At 45.1% G+C, this 22,215-nt stretch overlaps 1 protein-coding gene across 1 annotated transcript in view; it reads right to left on the reverse strand.

The window, feature by feature from the left end:
• Window positions 1–22,215, reverse strand: part of LOC113836794 (protein shisa-6) — a 301,449-nt gene that overhangs the window by 276,720 nt on the left and 2,514 nt on the right. The window contains exon 2 of the mRNA XM_027427132.2: window positions 2,260–2,420. Coding sequence (XP_027282933.2) covers window positions 2,260–2,420 — 161 coding nt within the window. The remainder of the gene's footprint in view (window positions 1–2,259; window positions 2,421–22,215) is intronic.

A 22,215-nucleotide genomic window follows, 5' to 3' on the forward strand; every position in this document is an offset into this window, starting at 1 on the left:
CACATAGCCAAGCTGGGGGACTTGGACATTCTGTGTCTTCACTCATAACATAACAGGATTCAACCAGACCAGTGACCCTGAACACAGGCTGCATGATAGATCACCTGTAGGGAATCTTAATACACTAATGTCAGTCTTATCTCTAGAAATTCCTTTATGGTACTTTATGGTATCTGGACCCCAGGATTTTTAATATATCCCTAGGTGTCTCTAGTATACATTTCAGGTATACATAGCCTGGTAGGAGGATGCTATTCCAGACGCTTCTGCCAAGGTGCCCTCTACTGCTTCCATGTCAAGGATCTAGGGTAATCAAGGTAATAACTCATCTGAGGAGGATTTTTTGTTTGTTTGTTTTGTTTTCTTGTCCATCAAATTTACTCATCTTTACATGTGAAGCAGGGGTTCCTAACTTTGGAGGGGCCTATGGATCCCTTTAATCCTTCCCAAACTGTTGGCTGAGTGCATATATGTCTGTATTCAAACACACACATATTCAGAGAATATCTTCAGCTTTTAACAAATGTTCAAAAGAGTTAAGACTAGGGCTGGAGAGATGGCTCAGCAGTTAAGAGCACTGGCTGCTCTTCCAGACATCCTGAATTCAACTCCCAGCAACCACATGGTGGCTCACAATCATCTATAGCAGTATCTGATGCCTGGCATGCAAGTATACATGCAGAGATTGCATATAAAACACAAATAAATTTTTAAATGTTTAAGACTATTATCTTAAAGGCAAGAACAACTTGATAATTCAAGAGAATTAAAGCATAAATGGAATAAATTTGGTCTCTGCTACAATTGGGATTTGAGTACACCCACTGCCTGCCACCTACTGGCTTTATATCCTTATTGCAGGTTTAGTTCAGACCTCTGGATAAAATGACAGAGTCAAGATTCCAGATCCAAAGATCAAAGCAGAAATTGTGTGCCTGAGAGTGGGATCAATACTAAACTAGGCACCAATTCTCACAGGGAGATAACCTTCCCAACGTACTGCTGAATTCAGACAGTTTATGTTCCTGCCTTAGAAGGGGAAGGGTAGAATGGTTTGTTTTTTTTTTTCTTTCAATAATGACTTGCGTAAAAAAATTGTTATAGTTTGAATTCTGACACTCTCTTTCTAACCATGTGACCTTGGGAAATGTTGTTTAACCTTTATACTCCTCATATAAAGTGGGAGATAAATATTTCCAAGATTTCTACGAAGAATAAATAATAACATACTTTTAAAAGCCACTGAATAATATTTAGCCTGAATACAGGTTTGTTTTTGTATTCTTACACTTGTGGATCTTGTCCAAGCTACTGAGTTTTCTTGAGTTTCATTCACTAATCCATTAAACAAGGACTGTTAAGTCCTGCCCATTTCTTTCATAGTGTTACCATGATGATGAAATTAAAAAGTAAAAGGCACATACAGCCCTCACATTTACAGGTTATTATGTAACTACAGATCCAACCAGCCACACAATTCAACCCAACAGGATTTAACCAACCATTAATCAAAGCTATTACCCCAACCTGGGCCATCCTGAACAGGTGCACACTTTCTCATCATTATTCCCTAAAGCCCATGGCATAGCAAGTCTCATAATGTTGGTATATATTAGAAATTCTCAGGAATCTGGAGATCATTTAAAGTATGCAGGAGGATCTGTGGTGGCACTATGCCAACACCAGACCATTCATATATACAGGGCTTGAGCATCTGTAGAATTTGGTCCACTCAGGTGTCCCAGATCCAATTCCCCCGCTTATATAGGACACTTCATCCTGTATCTACAGAACCTACATCTCACAGGAAAGGGTCACCCTAAAATGCAGATGTCATTCCTGTGGTCAGAAAGTGCTCTTTGAGTTCCAATAGCTGAGCAGTTTCTGCATCAGAATGCAGCCTATATTCTTAGACATCCAGCATCCTGGACAGCGCCAACCTTCCCGCCACATGGGTTAATGAGTATGGGCAACCATACTCCACCATGTCTGCTTCAAGCTCTACTTCACATTGGAGAATTACACCAGCCACTAGAGAAATCACAGATGGGCCATCAGTCCTCATCTGTCCCAGAACTGGTCTCTCTCATACCAAACCTTCCCAGGAAGACAGTCCCCAAACTCCTACAAAAGCCTGTCCTGTCTATCAGGACATCCACTACTGCAAAACGCTCCGTAACCTGCCAGGCCAGAGTAGAAACATCACTAGAACCTCACAGCAGAATCAATAAAACTTCAAGGCGACCAATTCTCACTTACCTGGAGTCTGCTTCGCTGTGCGCACAGGGGTGTAGTGGTTTTTCGAGGTTGATCGGACCGGTGTATTCTCTTTGGGAGAGGTATCGATGGCCGAGATGGTTTCTCTTTCACAGTGTGCTATGGGGATTGGTCCCTGTTGTCTTAGGATGTCAGCCAGAGCCCTAAACAAGGAGAGTACACAGTGAGCCTCACTGATCAGGTGCACACAACCACAAAGAGGCCAGCTTCCTGCCACAGGCACTCTGCTTTGAAAACCTGTGGAAGGAGCCAGAGATGTGACTATGAGCACTCTGAAGACAGTTTCATCTGGTGCTGGTCTACAAGGGAATAGAAAAGAGGTTGGCATGACTCTGAAAGGCTGTGAGCATAGTACCTTTTTTTCTGCAATTTATTCCACATCTGTAAACAATAAGCCCTTTCAAAATACTAGCTTTCCTGAGACATACATACATCCATACATTTATACATATACATACATGCCACAACAGCATCCTCAGTGTCTCAAAATGACCCTGGCTACTGGTCCTCCAGATGGTAACAGGGGTTGCCATCTATCAGGAGGCCCAAGCTCTGGATCCCAAAACACATGCAATGTAGCACGTATAAGAAACAGAAGTGCAGCCTGCAGCACTTGCTGCTAAGGAAAAGCATGTCTTGGGTGCTAAGACAGGAAGTGCAAATTTAAAGAAAAAAAAAGATAAGCATCAGGATGCATGGATGGTGTAGACATTCAGTTTAGAGCAGGAGGAACATACATGTGAGTAGAGACACAGCAAGACTGCCAGAGCAGACACTCAGTGACCAGAGCTCTGGCTTTATTGACTCACCCAAGATTCAACTTCCAAACAGGCATGTCATGGGGACTCAGCAGGCGTCAATCAGAGATGGGGGTTGGGGGGGTGCCTATTTCTGTCCTCCAGGTACTCACAGATTGAGACAAGTCCCTCTGCCACCAGGTTTTAAATAGGAATCTCTCATTTATATGTCAGTTGAGATAACCCCTGGCCCTGGGACAGAGAGACACTTGGGAATGACCAAAGGGAACAGAAGAAGAATATGGCAAGCCACAGCAGACCCTGCCTGGTCAGTTCCTGGTCAAGCCTTATGCCTCCAGTTTTGCATGAGTTGGACCCAAACTCTCCTGTCTTCTCCGGGTCTCCTCAAGGCACGTGCTTTCAAAGCCTCTTCCATCTGAGATATCCCAGCCCTTTCCACGGCTTCCCATGTCCTCATGTCCAGCTCCACAGCTCCACCCTCCTGGAAAGTAACAGTCACGACAATTTATGGACGTGTCTAAGCGAGTTGTTCCCTTCTGCTGTGCTGCCTGTGACACGGTGAACCTGTCTTGAAGAGCATCAAGTTGGCAATCTTATCATTTAGTGGCACCTATATAGCAATTTCACGTTTTTCCAAGTGCTTTTGCCTAGCTGGCTTTCCATTCTCTAGCTTGTCAAGAAAGAGCAGACACTCTCCGCCCACACCGTTCGCTCTACTGAACTGGCAGTGAGGGCCAAGACTGAAGTCAAGTGCTCTATGAAGGAAACCCAGCTAGTCTAGGGTCCGGAGCTGGGCTGGAGAGGCATCAGTTGGGGCCTGGGAAGAAGGAAGGCATTGCCTAGAGACTCAAAGGAAATGTCCAACTCCCAGGTTTGCCACTGATCACTCATGAACCTTCAGCAAATCTTAGTCTTTGACACAGAAATTTAATAATTTTCCCCATCAGTGGGACACAGGCTTTATACAAAGACCAACTTTAAGATGCTTCCTGATTCTAAAATTGAATTCTTTTGTGTATCTTTTTCAACCGCACACCCATGTTTGACATCTTCATTCCTTCACCCTTTTAGTTCTTAAAAACACCTTCCTATCACCTCTCTGATTAAAAAGACTGAATTATAAATTATGATAGACATATAGGCCAAAGGAATATAATTGAAAATTCAAGCACAAACTCCTACATTTATAGTCAATTGTTTTTCAATAAGAAAGACAAGTGTTAGGGCTGGAGAGAAGACTCAGTAGTTAGGAGAGCACACTGATCTTCTAGAGAACTCAGGTTCAGTTCCTGGCACCCAGGTTGGGTGGCTCACAGCTATCTGTAACTCCAGTTCCAAAGAAAGGATCCAATATCCTCTTCTGACCTCCTCAGGCATACATATGACGCACATAAATTCATGCAGGCACACCCTAATTTAAAAACATGTCTTTTAAAAATAATTAAACTAAAAAAAAAAATCAAATGTCACTCAGTAGAGAAAAAACATTTTTTAAAAAGTTATCCTAGAGCAACTAACTTTTCATACTGGATCTTAATCTCACATTACATTACATACAAATACATACAAATCAATTCAAAAGAGATCCTACACCTAAATGTTAGTCCTATAGTTAGTTAGTACTACAGTTTATAGCACTATAAACTCTTAAAATATAAATGCAAATCATTGTGGTTTCTTTATTTGGTGATGATTTCTTACATGCGACACTGAAAATGCAAGCAACACAGCAACAAGAGAACCAAGTGGAGACATTAAAAACATCCCTGTCTCAGAGGAAACCTTCACAGAAGCAAACAGAATCCACAGAATGGGAGAGATACTTGTAAAAACATATCTGATAAGAGGCTGGAGAGATGGCTCAACAGTTAAGAGCACTTGTTCCTTTTGCAGAGGACCTGGATTCAGTTCCCAGCACCCACGTGATGACTTGTGATCATCTTTATAAGCCCAGTTTAAGGCGATCCAACTGATGCCTTTCTGACCTCTGCAGGCACCAGGCCTGCACAAGAGTCACACACATACATTTGGAGAAAACACTCATACACATAAAATGAATCAAAAAAAAAAAAACTACAGAAAGAATCTTATAATTAAACAATAAAACACTCCTTGGTTTTAAAGTGAATGCAAAATTCAAACAGGCATTTCTCCAAAGTGTCAACACCATTAATCCTTATGGAAACTGCCCATCAAAGTCACATTGTGGCGTCAATGCATAGGTATGCAGACAGCCATAACCCAGCAGGCAGTTAATGACAAAAGTGCCAACAAGGATACAACCATGGCTTCTCCGCACTCTGATGTTGGAGATATAAAAGCTCAGCTCCTTCGATAAACAGCTTAACAGTTCCCCAAAATGCTAAGAACACAGCAAATACGAGGCCCAAGCTACTCCTAGAAGAAATGAAAACAGACCTACATATAACCTGTGTATGAAGACGGCTAATGGCATTATGAACAATAGCCAAAGGATATGAGCAAGACAAATTCTCATTGGTTGATGACTGATAAGCAAACTGTGCTGCACTCACACAACAGAATATTAATTGGTCAGAAAAAGAAAGGAGTAGTGGTTGACACCAAAGCATGGAAGAACCTGGAAACGAACCACCCTAAGTGAAAGGAGACATCCCGAAGACTGGATTTAAATAAAGCAGCAAGATGGGTAAACCAGTGGAGAAAGGGGACTACTTTAGGTATGGGCTTTCCTTTTGGGAGCGGGGATAATAATACACAAAGTTTAAATAATGGTGATAGTTGCAGAAGATAGAATGTATACAAACCACAAACTTATACATTTGGAAACTTAAAGATAAACGTTCCATTAGGTAAGTTACATCTCATTAAAGCTAGTATTGAGAACTGGGCGGTGGTGGCACACGCCTTTAATCCCCGCACTCGGGAGGCAGAGGCAGGCGGATCTCTGTGAGTTCGAGACCAGCCTGGTCTACAAGAGCTAGTTCTAGGACAGCCTCCAAAGCCACAGAGAAACCCTGTCTCAAAAAACCAAAAAAAAAAAAAAAAAAAAAAAAAAAAAAAAAAAATCTAGTATTGAGGAAACATCTCACTGATTTGCTTCCCAGATACTTATAAAGAGTCCTTCCTACTTTTCTGATGTCCACAAGGAAGAATGGAGTCACATGGTTAAACACATGATCAACGTGCCTCTATATCAGTGACTCCCAAGTGGAGTGATTTTGTTTCCACCTTTCTATCTTGGGCATCTGGCCATATATGGAGACATTTTGGTTATCATAACAAGCAAGGAGGGAGGTGCTACTGGCATCTGGTGTGTAGAGCCCAGAGATTAGGCTCAACATCCTACAGTGGACAGGACAGCAGCCTATATCGTCACCCTCTATCATAGCCCCACATTACGGGGGCCAATCTGATGTAACCCGTCTTTGTGGGGCTTTAGTTGTCCGGTTCATACCTGAGGAGAGTGTGGATTGAGAGAAAGCAGGTAAAGACACTAAGAAAGAGACAGAGACATAGGATAGAGTCAGGAGGGCAATCTAGTGAATACTGAACACCCCAAGTTTATTATTCTTTAACATTCTTAAGTACCCCAACCAAAAGGGGGACATGGCAGAAGACTTTTATTATCACGTTTAAGGAGAAAACAGACTTTCTTCTCTTAATCCTCTAAGCATTTGGTAACCACACCTGTTATCTGGTCTTGAGGGCCAAGAGTAAACACACCTGAGTCCAAGTCTGTTGTTATTTAGATAAGACATCCACTACCAACACCAAAACATCCTATAGTAGCCAAGTCTTAGACCTTTAGACCTTATCTTTAACCCTGGAAGACTAATGACAGGTTTGAACTCTCCTACCTTAAGTCAAGAATGAAAGAGAGTCATCTTTATGGCCCCAACAAGCCTATCCACGACAATTATCAAGTGTCAACAGTAGTGAGGTGGGACGGGGGGGGGGGGGGGGAGGGGGGAGGTCAAAGTAAATTTGTTCAGCACTGGGTGAACTAGGTGGCTACTTCCACAAATATCCAATTAAAACTGAACTCCAACAGGTGATGGGGATACAGAGGGTCTAAAGACTCAAAAGTGAGTGTCCTTTCTGTTGTAATCTCCATAGTCCCTCGAGTCTTGGCACTTTCCTGGATGTGACACACAGAAAGGAGTAAGATGGCCTGTCTGGTACCATATTTGTGTCTACACAGACATTTTAAGTGGGATTTCCTGAGAGTTTTGACCTCATGGTCTGTCTCCCAGGACTGTGGGGCTCCTGGAAGCCCATCCCCTCAAGAAGACCTACTAGGTGGCCATCTCCTTAAAGAGCCCCAGGCTCAGTGGATCTGAGTGGGTGAGGTCTGGCTAGCTGCTTGACAAGGAGTTATAACTCTGGGTTACAGCTGAGCTGTGTCCTCTGGTACCTAGGCCATGTGATTACAGGGAACTACTTCAGAGTAATCCGTACGGTCCAGTGGGCTGGACTGAGCTGTAATTCCAGCCAAGTGGGAAAGGTGGTGTCTTCCTTAGAGTTTCTATTGCTGTGAAGAGACACCATGACCACAACAACTTTTATTTTTTAATTTATTTTTTACATTCCAATCCCAGTTTCCCCTCCCTCCTCTCCTTCCGCTTCTCCTTCACCACCCCAACCCCTTCCATCTGCTCCTTGGAAATGGTTAGGCCTCCCCTCGGAAATCTACTAAGTCTGTCCCATCATCTTGTTGAGGCAGGACCAAGGCACCTCTCCACCCCACACCCCTGTGTCTAGGCTGGGCAAGGTATCTCTCCATATAGAATGGGCTCTACTAAGTCAGACTGTGCATTAGTGTTAGATCTTGGACCCACTGCCAGTGGACTCATACACGGTCCCAGTCACACCATTGTCACCTAAGGAAATCTAGTTTGATCTTATGCAGGTTCCCCATTTGCCAGAGCTGAGTCAGTGATCTCTCACTAGCTCAAGCCAGCTGATTCTGTGGGTTTCCCCATCATGGTCCTGACTCCTTTGTTCGGATTTTTGCTCCTCCCTCACTTAGACTGTACTCCAGGAGCTTGGCCCATTGGTTAGTTGTGGATTTCTGCATCTGCTTCCATCCACAGTAACTCTTACAAAGCAAAGATTTAATTGAGGTGGCTTCTTTACAGTTTCAGAGGTTCAGTCCATTACCATCCTGATGAGGAGCATGATGGTGTGTGGGAAGATGTGGTAGCTGAGAGTCCTATATCTTACAGGCAACATGAAATTGACTGAGACACTGGGTGGCATCCTGAGCATAAGAAACCTCAAAGCCCACCCTCACAGTGACACATGTCTTCCAACAAAGCCATACCCACTCCAACAAAGTCATACCCACTCCAACCAAGCCACACCTCCTAATACTGCCACTCCCTATGAGATTATGGGGGCCAATTACTTTCAAACTACCATAGGTGGATTGGCAGGAATATGTGTCTCTCAAAGCCCCTGTACACACCTTTTGACCACATACTATTTCCATGAGGGAATGGTGGCTAGCCATAAGCTCCTGGTCCCTATTGGGTCCTTAACATTCTCCAGAATCCAGTCTTTCCCATCACCCATTTCCTCTGTTGTGGAGATCTGAGCAGTGTGCCCTGTCAGCTCCTGTCCCACCCATTCCCTCAGCTCAGTGACCTCCCTCTTAGCTCTGGTTCCTCTCTACCTTGTATCCCTCACTCTCCAGGGTGTTTGATAAATATTACTCTAATTCTAAAATGTGTGATCCCAGTCTCGCCTAATTAATTTGGATATGCCAGAGGAAATGGGTTAAGGCCTGAGCTACTTTCTAACCACAGGAAAGAAACCTGGTCACTGAGGAAAAATTGAGGAGGCTTTAAAAGAGTGGGCAGCAACTTTCAGGGGTGGGGGTGGGGGACAAGCAGATGGGGGGCAAAATAAGAGGGAAGAAACAGGTCAGGAAAGAAAGAATACAAGAGTTAGAGCCAGAGGAATGTGGAATAAGGAAGGGGAGGGGAGGAGAAAGGAAGGGGAGAAAGGAGAGACCCAAACCAGAAGCCAGGAGAAGGAGAGAGGGGACAGAGAGAGAATCCGGGGAAAAAAAGTCAGGAGAGAAAATCAGAACCAGAGAGAGGAAGGGAAATCAAGAGAAAGCCATTCAGAGCGGCTTCCTGCTCTCTCCAGCTGGGCCTACTAATTTAGCAAATGCCAGGTGATATCTGGGCATGCAAAAACAATTAGCGAATGGGTGATTTGGGTCAAGACCAGTTTATTTATTTGCTTAAAGCCTCGGGTAATGTTGTCAATGGTCTCAAGGAAATGTAGATTGAAAGCTTTTCCAAAAACATATTCAGAGACAGGAGAGGGAACTAGGGGAGATATTTAGAGAAAAAAAAAAAAAAACTCAGACGGAGAGACAGAGAGAACTGGCCCATGTGGGGGAGCAAGGACTAGGCTCCACCCCACCCCAAGGAACCTGGTGCCCCACCATAGGTAAAGATAGCAAATGGACCTAATTTAGGAAGTTGGGAACACATTCACCCCAGCCATCTTCCCTGTTGTCATACTGGCTGCACTATCTAACATATTAAGCCAAAAAACTCTTTTGCCTGAAAAATCTGTCCTCTTGCTGATTTCACTGTTCCCACTTCTTTGATGGTTTCCTGTAGTGCACACTTCATGGGGGAGGTCAATTAATTGGGAAACAAATCCAGTGCTGATCACTCAGGCCAGGAAACGTGGGCCCTCCTCAGTCCTGGGCATTGCACTTAGTCATCAGGATGGTGGAAATGCCATCTTACCTTTGAATAGCACTCAGTCTCTAAGTGTGCTTTCCTGCCTAGCCCCCCTGCCTTTGCTTCTAGCACTGTGACCTTTACAGCTGTAGTACCCTAATTTTTACTAAGGAAAAACACTCAGAATTAGCTCAGTACTCAAATAAGATGAGACAGAAATTCAAAGTCCGGGCTCCTGACTGGAGCCTGAGCATCTTTTGGTGCATAGAGAGACCACCTCTTTCGTGTATCTCACTTTCCTTTTCAGAGACTCTTTCTGGTCTCCCCAGATGGGCCTGTGGCCTAGTTTGCTTTTGCTTTTGCTTTTTGTTTTTCATTTTCCTGTGATAAACACCATGACCCAAAAGCAACTTGAGGAGGAAAGGGTTTACTTGACTTATATTCCAATCACAGTCCGTCACTGAAGAAAGTCAGGTCAAGAACCTCCAGGCAGGAACTGAAGCAGAGGCCATGCTGCTTACTGGCCTGCTCCCCATAGCTTTCTCAGCTTGTTTTCTTATACAACCCAGGACCACCTGCCCAGAGGTGACACCATCCAGAGTGGGCGTGGCTCTCCCACAGCCAGAATGGGCTGGGCCCTCCCACATCAATCATTAGTCAAGAGAATGCTCTCATGGGCTTGCCTACAAACCTTGCATTTTTTTTTTCAACTGAGGTTCTCTCATCCCAGATGACTCTAGGTCTTGTTAAGTTGATAAAAACTAAGCACTATGGCCTGCTGATTTAGCAAGTGCCAGGTGATAGGTGGGCATGAAGAAGCAATTAGTAAATGACTGGTCAAGAGCAGTTATTCACTAGCTTAAATATCTACTGCACACACTTATCCATCCACTCTTTCCACACACCCATCTATCAATTGGTCCATCCATCCATCCTCCTATCCATGTAGCCAACCATTCATCCACGCACCCATCCACTGCATTCACTCAGCCACTCATCTATCTACCCACCCAGCACATCCATTCATTTACACATACATTCATTAATCCCACTCTCCCATCGACCCACCCTCCCTTCCTTCTAGCCTCTAGTCACAGTTTTTCCTTCTCATGTCCCTATCACAGTCTCTGAACAATAGAACTTTAGGGAGTGTTCAATCTTCAGTTGAAAAATCTAGCTAGACCTCTGACCTCATCCGCAGCTCAGCCACTCACATCTATTTGTCACTGTGAGTCATTAACTCAGCAACTTTGAACGCCACAAATTTTAGCAGCTAATCTTTTGGTCAAATGAAAATCTTAAACAGGCACCACTATACTTCATTAGATCCCTGTTCTGCATGAGGCCAGAGTGGAGAACTGAGCATGGCTCTGCTAAGCTCTGCTCTCCTGCCCTTCATTAATGTCCAAGTTCAAAAACAAATGTGGCAAAAGAACACAATATGAAACTTTATATTTTTTTGCCTCACATTTTATTCATCAAGCAGATGGATGGTCAAACCCACCTAGTGAATAACTGGTCTTGTAAAAGTAAGTGGGAACCTGGGAACCCTTAGCTCACCTTGTAAGTCTCTGTCTTTGGTCTATTAATACCTTGTTTATGGGGACCCCAGGAATAACTCGAGTGGACTTTAGTAGCAGCCTGAGTCACATAAGTTCTTCAGGAGGAAAAAAATATACTCAGTCCAGTAAGTTGTTCCACACCAAGAGCAAGACCAGTTGGACAGTCAGACTGAAGTCATACTCTTTCTCCTTTGGGGAGGGAATGGGAAGAAACCGATGATGCTGGGGAGGTATGATAAAAGGCCAAAGGGATGGACTAGTCCTCAAACAAATTATTTCAGCTGATTTTCTTAGTTCTAAGGACTACTGAGAACACTTCTCTGTTTTTGGAGAAATTTCCCAAAACATCCCTGCCTCATTGTGTATCCTATACATAATTAATTCTTTTCTCTTGTCACTAAGAATTTTGGTTCTTAATGAGAGGGACCATCAGCCTCATCTTTGATCCTCTTTGCAGAGAAAGCAAAATAAAATGTACAGTCTTGGAAAGGGAACTGTTTCTTAAAATTTCAAGATAATGGAAGTTGGTTTTGGTTTTCCCTGTAAATCTCTGATAGCTGCTTCTTTTACATTTCCCTAGAGGTGATGTATAGATGTTCTATTCCAGCGAGGTAAAGGATTTCAGTTATTTGAGTTCCACATAGCTGAGTTCTTACTGGCATTGAACTTGAGGACAAGCTGGCGTCCTCTTTGACCTCTCCTTTGCCACTCTCTTCTGAACAGTCAGGGCGTTTTTATCCTCCAAAATCTGCAGTCAGGACAACTGAAATGAACATATTTTTAATAACCTCGGACCAAGGAGAATGGCTTAATTTATTTCTCCCTATTCCCAGTTCTCTCACAGTCCACTTGAAAAACACAGCTGCTGGCTTTGTGTGTGCACAAGACCGCTCTCCTCACACAGAGGCGCAGAATGGATGTGGGGATCTCATTTGTTGGTTAACAATGTCTATGCATCTGCATTGAGCTGTTCTGCAGGTCTGAGTTGTCCCCAGCACAATTGGAATTCATCACAGCCAGTAAACATCTCTGCAAGGAAAGGGCAGCCTGCTTGTTCAGTTTTTCAAGTAAGCAGGACCAGTTGCTGCTGCCCGATGTATGCCTTTCCTGAGGCTGTTGATAGGGGACAGGCCAAAAGTCTACAGCATCTGTAGCCCCACTTTTTTCTAACAGCATCATCTCCCTGCACTTCCTCCAGACCCCAGGAAACATAATGCAAATTTACCCGTGTCCAAGAAATGCAGAAGAATCAAGCCCAAACAGACTTTCCAGCAATCTTTGGGTGATTTGAGAGTGAATCAGATTTGAGTGTGTCAAGTATTGCTACTGGCTAATTGAAACTGGTGGGTGGGAGAGGGAGGACACTGCTACCAAGATGTGTTAGCATAACCACACGGCTAACCACGTGGCAGGAGAGTTTATAAAAGCACCCTCATGGAAGGTGCAGATTTATTGTAGAGTTGGTTAGTTTTGGTTGGCTTTTATGCTCTCTTTGTTTCGTTTTGCTTTTGCTTCTGCTGTTGGCACAGACCTCTAGGTAAGCAAACTCAGACAGCATGTAGCCTGGTGACCAAATATTGGGGTTCTGAACTAGGGGGCCTAAGTTGGGATGCTGGCCATTTTGGTACACTAGTGGTCATTAGCCATCTACTTACACTCCCGTGGCTCTGTTTTCTCATTTAAAAATTAAGCCAAAGTAATAAGGACTATCAGATAAGCATACAGGAATGTATAAGGATAAAGTGCATTCTTCCACCCCAGGGATGCTTCTCTTTTAAGTGAAGATGTCACCTGTTGGGGTCAGAATGGGCCTGGGACAGCCACATCACTACAGTATATTCACCCATATCCCACATCCCAGCTAATAGACCAGAGGGGCCAAGGGACTCACTGAAGATCATGGAGACAGAAAGTAACAGAAGCAGCTTGATATCCCGACATTCAGAAGATGCTCCAAGGCAGAAAAAGATGGATGACAACCTCCAAAAGTAAGAGGAAAGAGTTTTGTTATCTGTCCCTTGAGAGCACATAAGCAGACAAGGCAGGGATGTCAAAGTCCTTTTTCTTGGGTTCCTGCTAACTACTTCTGGTCTCTTTTACAGGAAGCATGATGCTGCCTCCTTCTAATTGGAGCAGCAATTTATGCAGTTTCCTTAGGCCACTGAGCAAGACCCTCAGTGGGAACAAATTTCAATGTCCTCTGTCCCCCAGAAGTATGGCAAGCTGTATCAAGTTGGCCTCTGGACCCCTTTCATCCCAGGGCCAGCTGGCCATCCTGCAGCTATGATGTCATAACGCTACTTTTCAAAGCCAAAAGAGTTGTGGATACTAAAAACATAGGAAAATGAAATAGAAAGAAAGATAAGGGAAATTGGATATAGTTCCCAGAGGGAATTCAAAAGACATCTGGGAGCTTAGCAGCACTCATTTTATAGCAGTCGGAGCAGGTTAATCCCAATTGGTGAAACAAGAATTACAGAACATACAAGAAATAACTGCACCTGTACACACACACCTGGGCACAATACTGAGGATTCAACCAAGGCCTCATGCATGGCAGGCAAGTACTCTATTCCTAGCCATCTTTTGCCTTTTTATTTTGAAATAGGGTCTCACTAAACTGCCCAAACTCACTCTCTAGTCCAGGTAGGCCTTGAACTTGTGGTCTTCCAGCTTCAGCTTCCAGAATACCTGAAAAACAGGCCTGAGCTACCCGACTTAGCCAGAAAAATAACACTTTACTGTTCCTTGAGCCATTGCATGGTTTTAAATGAACTTTAAAAATAATAATATAAAACAAAATTGATCCTTGGGAGCTATTTTATTGAATAGATATGGTAGATTGGTCATTAGCATGCCGACTGTCTACCTGGCCTTCTCAGAAACAATCTGCCCTACTCCTCAGCGGTGACGTATGTACCCTGCACAATCTTTGCAGTCTTGTCTGAGCTATTAATCTGCTCATCGTAGCTTTTTATCAGACAGAGAAAAGAAAAAAAAACAACTTCACCCAGGTCCAATTTGGGCAAATTTTGAATTATCGGCATCACAATCGATGCCATTTAATGAAGTCACAGCTGGATGAATTCAAGAAGAAAGGCTGGAGAGGGGGAAGGGGTTGGGAAGACAAGACAGAAGTGACCAAGCAGCAAGAGCAAGACAGATGGGAAAGCAGTGGTGGTAGAGGAGACACCACAAGTCACAGATGACACATTTTAATGATGCGACTTTAGAGGGAGGAGAGAAACACAACAGACTCTTTGCTTAAAGACCTGACATTCCTCTTTGCAAATGCTCCCAGGTGCAGAGAAGAGGCACTCACTGCATGTGCATGGGTCCTGAGTCTGAAGCTGCCTGTGGATCATGAAAACCCAAATGACCTGTGCTGGTTCCCCAAGCCTGTGGGCTGTCACTCCCAGGAAACTTCAGGCAGATTTCTTTACATGCAATAATAAGTCAGAGGCAGTGACTAGGAGCATTGCAGGAAAGTGCTCCGGAGTCTTCCTCATGTTCTGAAGCAGCGCCAGCGCCTGGGCTTGTATCCTGCCAATCATTCAATGGAGGTGGCTTGATGTGAGTTTCGTGCATCCTCCAAAAGGGTTGCCTAAATACCAGTGTGAGGTCCCAACTCCCTCCTGCTGAAACCTGACCCTGATTCCAGAACTGGGAAAAATACCTCCCAACAATTGCCTCCTGTCCCCCACCCTTCCACCCCAAGACCCATCTGCTAAATCCCACCAAAGGTCTTAAGCCCCAGGCCCTAGGAAAGGAGAGGATAGAAGGGATCTAGAAGACACTATCAGACTCCACTTAATTAATAGCCCATCCCAGGGTCCAAGTTCCTCCCCAGGGAGCAGCTGGAGTGCAGGAAGAGGGAAAAGGGTAGAAACCACACTTCCCAGAAGAGGACATTTGGCTAAGAGAACAACCAATATGTCCAGAGGACAGGTGTCCTGAGTAATGAGACTTTAATGCAGAAGCTAATGGGAACAGGACATGAAACCAAATGCCAGAAAAGCAAGGAATAATGAGCATGTTTGAGAAGGCTACAGGGAGCAAAGACTCTTCTACCAACGTCAGGGCACGGGGCCAAGGTTCTAGTCACCCAGAGCCTTGCTGGAACTTCAGCTTCCAGGGCCCTGGAGACATTGGCCCTGGGAACTAAGCAGTGGCTTTAGGCAAGGAGGATCCTGGGAAGACAAAGAGCAGGAAGGAGGGGACTGAACAGTGCTCTGCAGAGCTGGTTTCCTGGAGGCTGCTGAAACAGCTTCCACAGCCAATGACTCGTCAGGTAGCCCTGCTGACCAGGCATGTGGACCCCACACTGGCTGGAACCCAGAGATAACAGCTGGAGGCCACACCCAGCTGTGGCTCTCAGGATGTCTCAGGATTCCTTCCTCCTCCTGTGCCCTTCAGGGCAGAGGATTGAGAAAGAAGGAAGCAGAGACTGGGCAAGGAGCAAAGTCTTGAGTTAGCACAGCTAGGAGGACAGAAGTGAGAAAAGACAGTTCAAATGGGCATGAGAGAGTTAGCTGCAGCTCTCTCTTGGGTGTGCAGCACTGGGTGTTATAAATGGGGAAGGGGAGCATGGAGGGACAGTAATAAATGGACCTGTTAGCAAGCTGTGGGTCTCAGTAATTAAAACTGGGGATGCCCTGTGGTCCATCCTCTCCCTAGACCTCATCCTTCCTCCATTCTCTAGCTCCTCCCTCTCTCTCTCTCTCTCTCTCTCTCTCTCTCTCTCTCTCTCTCTCTCTCTCTCTCTCTCTCTCAGGGGCTGTGACTCATGCACAATTGCTCAGGGCTTCTTTTTCAACCATACAGGGGTTTGCATTCTTTTTGTTTCCCCCTCAACGAACTTCAGTACTTCTTTGGATTCCTTCATCTCAGCCAATGACATCCACCCTTGAAACAAAACCCTCTCACCGTCCTGGGCACATCTGTACCCCATATGCCATCTACATGGGAGTGCTACCAGCTCTGGATGAGCGGTCATTGGCTCTCTTGTCCTTTCTGGTAACAATTTGTCCCAGGCACAAGCAGGAAGGTGGGTATCACTGATTCTGTTAGGAAGGTGGGTGACAGAGAGCTATTTTTCTAGACCCTAAGGGAAGATAGAGATATGTAACCTAGTGGTAGCATGGCCTTGGGGCAAGGCACTATGCTAAGTAGGCATCCTTGTGTATAAAATAGGACTCTCTACTCTGTGGGCTGATGGGGGCGGAAGGGGTGCTAACAGAGTGAGGGAATATGCAGTGAGACTTCGCTTGGAAAATGCAGGACAGGATTCCCGGTGCCTAGTAAGTTCTCAAGGCCAGACACATTGCTCCAGACCTCACCGAGCTGAACCCTCAAGGCCTCATAGTTTTCCTGAGTTTTACAGATGATGGAAGAATGTAAGTTCCTGGCAGAAAGAACTCCTACCTTTTGATACCCACTGTCCAAGCTCATAGTGGAACAGACTCCCTCGAGAGTATCTAAGAGTGCTCTCTATATGTGTTGGAGGGGCTGTGGGAGTGATACAACTGCTCAGTCCAATTCCCTGCCCCTAACTCTTGACTGAGAATGGGGGAAAATACCCACCTGCAACAGCATAGCCATGATTGTCCCCAGCTGCCCAGAATATATTGGGTGGCTCCCTGCCCTTTGCTCTTTACTCAGCCAGCCCACCCCTGCTGGCTGAGTCCCATCCCATAAATAAGAATTGGGGGCATGGGAAGAAGGCAGATATGACAAATGGGTATTATGAATCTTCCAGAAATGCTATGGTAGCCTCATCTCTGTGGGTCTGCAGATATCCATGGCAGTCTGACCCAAGTGGTAACCTCATCTGAATACAGAATTGCAGAGGCGGTGGCCCTGTGATAGAGGGCGGAGGGAGGTGAACAGGGGCTCTGATCCCAGGCTTTCTCTCTGCATGTATCCCAAAGAAACTGGGTCCCTTTACCCTCAGTATCAAAGCAGGAAGCTAAATTGAGAGATCTGTCTACTATTTTATGCAGAAATGTGGGACATTCTTTTTTCCACTCTTTCTGGGCAGTTATCTGAAATGTTTGATGCATATTCAACTCCTTTCTTTTGTCTTCTTTCCCAACTATCCCACAGCTTGCCCAGCACACTGCTGTCACGTGAAACTGGTCTTGCCTAAGGCGTACTTATCTTCCCATGTGAGAAGCAGCCTTGTCCACATGGTCACAGCAGGTGAGGGGCTCTACCCTCCTCTGGTCTATCCTGACTTTTGAGATGACAGAGATGCTCCTCCTAGCAGCTTTCATTAGGGAAGGCACTGTGGCTTCCCACCACCTTGTCCATTCATCAGCCTTACCCAGACTTATTACTGCTTAAACAAACCAGATCTCTCTGGGAGCGTGAAATACAGCATGGTTACAGAAAGTGACTGACTGGCTATGGAGTCTCAAAATATTTCCAAGAGTGATGCTATGGAGCCATTTGTAGAAGAGTCAGCACATGGCCTCTCAAGGAGACTGCTTGAGAAGAGAATTCAATATATACAGACACCCAGGTTCTTTCAGAGGATCAGGCATAGAAAATGCAAAGCTGCTGCGAGTCACTTCCTACAGATCCATCTCATAGAATGGCGAGGCCCATCATTCCAAACTTCCAGCTCCTTGACCCTGGAGCGATCCTTGAGGGTGATTCCGGACACGGAGACAGGCATGCGCGCGCGCGCGCGCGCACACACACACACACACACACACACACACACACACACACACACACACGGAACCTCACTGATGTGAGAAGTCTCAGCAAGTCCCTCCACCTCCAGGTGAGAATAGACGCATCCAGATTCACATTTTTAATTTCATACCTCTACCCACACTGCTACTCGGCGGTTCCTTGCCCCTTCCACACTCCTTTGGCATATGCTGTATTTTTCTTTTTCAACAGTCTGCATTACTCATATCTTACTAGAGGATTTTGCTTGGATCGGGTTATTGCCCTTTAGAAAAGAACGCAGAGAAACTGAAGAAAAAAAAAAAAAAAAAAAAAAAAAAAAGACCAGGGACTATCGTGAGAAACCATGTTGCTGGATGGAAACACAGAGGCCAACAAGACTCAAGAGCTAGACACAGGGAAGAGGCTGAAAGGAGAAGGCTGCCACTCACATCTCCAAGTGTCTGAAAGTTACTTGCTGATGACTAAAGAATCACACACAAAGCAAAGCAGACTGCTTTCAATGAAGAAAACCAGACTGAGCCAGGGCCTAGGGCATATACACCAAGGCTTTCAGCGAAAGCTCACTCAACTAACAGCTGAGACGTGGCATTGTGACCTATGATCTGTTGATTTCGAGTGCCTCACTTATTAAATTACAGATTTAAACTGACAGTCAGAATAAGGCCAGGATTCTGAAATGGATGGCGAAATAATAGAATATGTTAGTCTGCCTTTCTGTAAGACTTTGGTTTTACTTGCAGGGAAAAAAAAAAAAAAAGAATAGAGTTAACAATCTGCCCTGATTGTTTTTAAAAGAAGCCTACTAGAGGCTCAAGGCCAAGGGCCTCAAACCCTCTTAGGGTTTGCTGGTAAATTCCCTACACCCAACCTTCTTCCCCTCTATAATATCTGCCAACAAAAGGAGTACAAATATGAGGTCATAAATGTGACTCAGGGAAAAATAATGAGCTTGAGTTTCTCACAGTAAAGAGGGACAAAACCATCTCAGAAGGTGTGTTCACAATGAAGGTAATCTAGGCCCTTGTATATCTTATCATGGCCCCTTCTCCACCAACCTGAGATATCTTACACATCCACAAAGTCAAATCATAATTTTGTAATTTCACAAAAATATGTATAGCCATGGCACGTGACAAAAACTCTCAGGTAAAATGCACTTGAGTCTGTAATAGTTTCTAGTAGAAACTTAGAAAGGACAGGATTGATACAGGGACAAAGGAAGCTGGCAACTGTCATAGCCCAGATCAGGGAACTAACTCCAACACGCAGCAGGTAGGGGCTCTCTCCCTGGCAATGGGACACAGGTAGAAAATTAAGACCTAAACAATATCCTGCCAGGCCCTGGAGAAATCAGCCAGCAGAACTAGATGGAGGAAGTTCTTTTGGGTATCGCTGACTTTTTATTCCGGATCTTGTCGGCATGTCTGTCTGGGATAATTGACCTCTTTCAGTCAGTGTGCTTTTCAGGTGTCCTAATCACAGCTTTCTGCACAATTGATCTGAACCAACACCCCAGTCAGTGCAGTCTCTCATTCAAATTAGTTGAAAACAATGACTTAGGCTCTGTCTTCTATAAGTACCTTAGCAGATGAGAACTGTGGGTAAATTTTTGTTTCTTAGCAGCAGATTTCTTAAAATGAATGTATTCTGAGACAGGACAGAGGGGGTGGGGGCAGATGTGCAAGTCTTCTGAGCTTGGGAGAAGTGCAGAGAAGAAACATGAAGACAGTGAGCAGCATGACCCCAGAAGGCTGTCAACGTCTCAAGATGGTTGAAAAGTATTTGCCTGGTTGTATTGCTAAAGCAAGAATGAACCCAGTTAGCCTGTATGTTAAGGGAGTGTGCATTTGGAGTTTGAACCATTTTTGCCTTCTCAAGGTGAGCAGGTCTTGCATGCAATGTATCCACATACATTCATGAACCATTTGAAATTCATGCCTGTGGGAGGCTCTGCAGTGTCACTTTGTTCCATCTGAGTAATCATCAACTTTCTGTCCAATCACTTTCTTATTGTTGTTGTCTTCTTTCTACCCTCCTGGGGTTCTGCCCCTAACCCTCCCTTATAATGCTCCTGTAATTTCCCACATTTCCCAATGTGCACTTCTTTTGAAACTCAAAGAAAAAGGGAAACATGATAAAGGTAAAGCACTTCAGCCCAAGGCAAGATTATTTCCCAATTTTCTTCCAAACTTCTGATTTTGGAGTTAAAAAACAAGCCTACTAGGTTTAGATCAGTTCATAATGGGGATCCCACAGCACTTCAAAAAACTGAGTGTTTGAGAGGACTTGACAGCTTGTCTCCTGGTACTTAGAAACAGTTCTTCACTCGCTCAACTCTGAAGGGTCCTACTACAGCGGTGTTGGCCTGGGAGGGAAGCAGAGCTTTCCTGGCTCGTAATTAACTTCTAGAAAGAAAAAGAGCAAGGCAAAGTTTTCCCTTGCCTATATTAGAAATAAGGAAGTTGGTTGAGAGATGGGCTCTGCGGATAAGTTGCCTCCTAATACCCTCCTCTTCTCTGGATCATGTAAACTCAGGCTCTGCTTCTCTGAGCATCCTCCCTTGCTCATCATCATCCCTGCTCACCTGCCTTCATACTTCCAGTCCCGTACAGGCACCTCTGACTTCACCAACTGTGCCGACAGCATTTTAATAGCTTCCTGACCCATCTGTTAATTGGCCAGTTAAAAAAAAAAAAAAGCCACACAGTTCCTCCTTAGAGTGGTTCTCATCTCCAAGACAGACATTAACGAATCAACTCATGGTGAGGGGGAGGAACAGGTTTGGATGTGAGACAGCTAAGGGCAGAATAGAATGTCAAAATGGGCCAGCCTCCTAGGCTGGATGCTAGGCAGAGTCCATGCTCCTGGAGGACCGTGGGCAAACAGCCCCAGGTAAGGACTACAGAGACACTCAGGAAACATGACAATCAGTGGATGCCTGCAGTTCCAGCCTTAATCTGAGAAGTTCTAAAGCAGGAGCAGAAGAGAATGTAGCTTCTAATAGAAATGGGGTTCCAGCCAGGAAAGGTGGGACACCCCTACTCAGAGCCAGGATTGCTGTCTCCTCCCCAGAGCCCAACTTGCTAGGCATGGCTATGTTTATATCCACTGGCTTGTCTGTTAGAATCACCAGAGTGCTGGCTATTTCCCCTCCAGACACTTAACTTCTCACTCAGAATCCTGCTAGCAAGGGCTAATCACTTCTGCAAAAAGCAAAATCTGTTCTTCCCTGCAAGGGAGGGAGAGATGCAAGAAAGTCCAGCCATAAGGAATATGCATGTGTACGGCAGACAGAGGGAGGGCTGCCCAGCCTGAGAACACCAAGGCAGAGCAGATGGCCCATCCCTTCTTCCATCTCTCCTCAAACTCCCACAGTATCCCTTTGCAATGAGGTTTTTCTCACTGAAACTCCCTCAGACTCAAGAATGCTTGCCCCAGGGAAGGAAGCGACTCAGGTCTGCCTGTCTTCAGGAATGCTCACACACTGCAACAGCTCTGTTCTCCCTTTCAGTACAGACACATCTTAGCTGCACTATTTCCAAAAGCACAGAACTGAAGTACATTCTATCTCCCGACTTGACCTCTGACTGGGAGCACTCTTGTTTCTCCTCACTTTCCCTAGGAAATATTACTGTGTGACTACATACCTCCTCCATCTCTGTCCCCTTTCCCTCCTACCTTGCCGCTCTAACAACACAGACTACACAACCGCCCCACCCAGGTGTGGCAAGCCAGTGACTTCCGAGGTATAGGCACAGAAAGAGGCGCTCCCTCCCATACCCACCCAGAGGTAAGTGTGAGAGTGATGCGGGCACTCCCATTGACACACTTGGAAGGAAGAGGTCTAGGTGATATGCCATCTTGCCAGTTACCCAGAGCTGAAAAAGACTTTCCCTGATGTGCTCAAGGTTACTCTTGAGTGTCCTTAAGTGTCACTCATCACTGTGAATGTCACTCATCTCTCATCTCCAGCTCATCCTTCCCACCCACTACACTTCCAGTGATAGGCATTGTCCCCTACCCACCCAGTACCAGTGTGATGGTTTCCAAAGCACTGATCAGGCAAGGCTGCAGCTGCTGGAGAGGTGCTGTGAACTGAATGAAATCAGGAGGTGAATTTGAGGGAGAGACATCACCTATTTACATAATGGTCTGGGGCCTGAAATTCAGTTCTTTCCCCACTGTTCACTCTCTCCTTCTCCCACTCCAGAAACGGCCCCAACAGTGCCA

Source organism: Cricetulus griseus, chromosome 7, assembly GCF_003668045.3.
Source record: "Cricetulus griseus strain 17A/GY chromosome 7, alternate assembly CriGri-PICRH-1.0, whole genome shotgun sequence".
Taxonomy (NCBI): domain Eukaryota; kingdom Metazoa; phylum Chordata; class Mammalia; order Rodentia; family Cricetidae; genus Cricetulus; species Cricetulus griseus.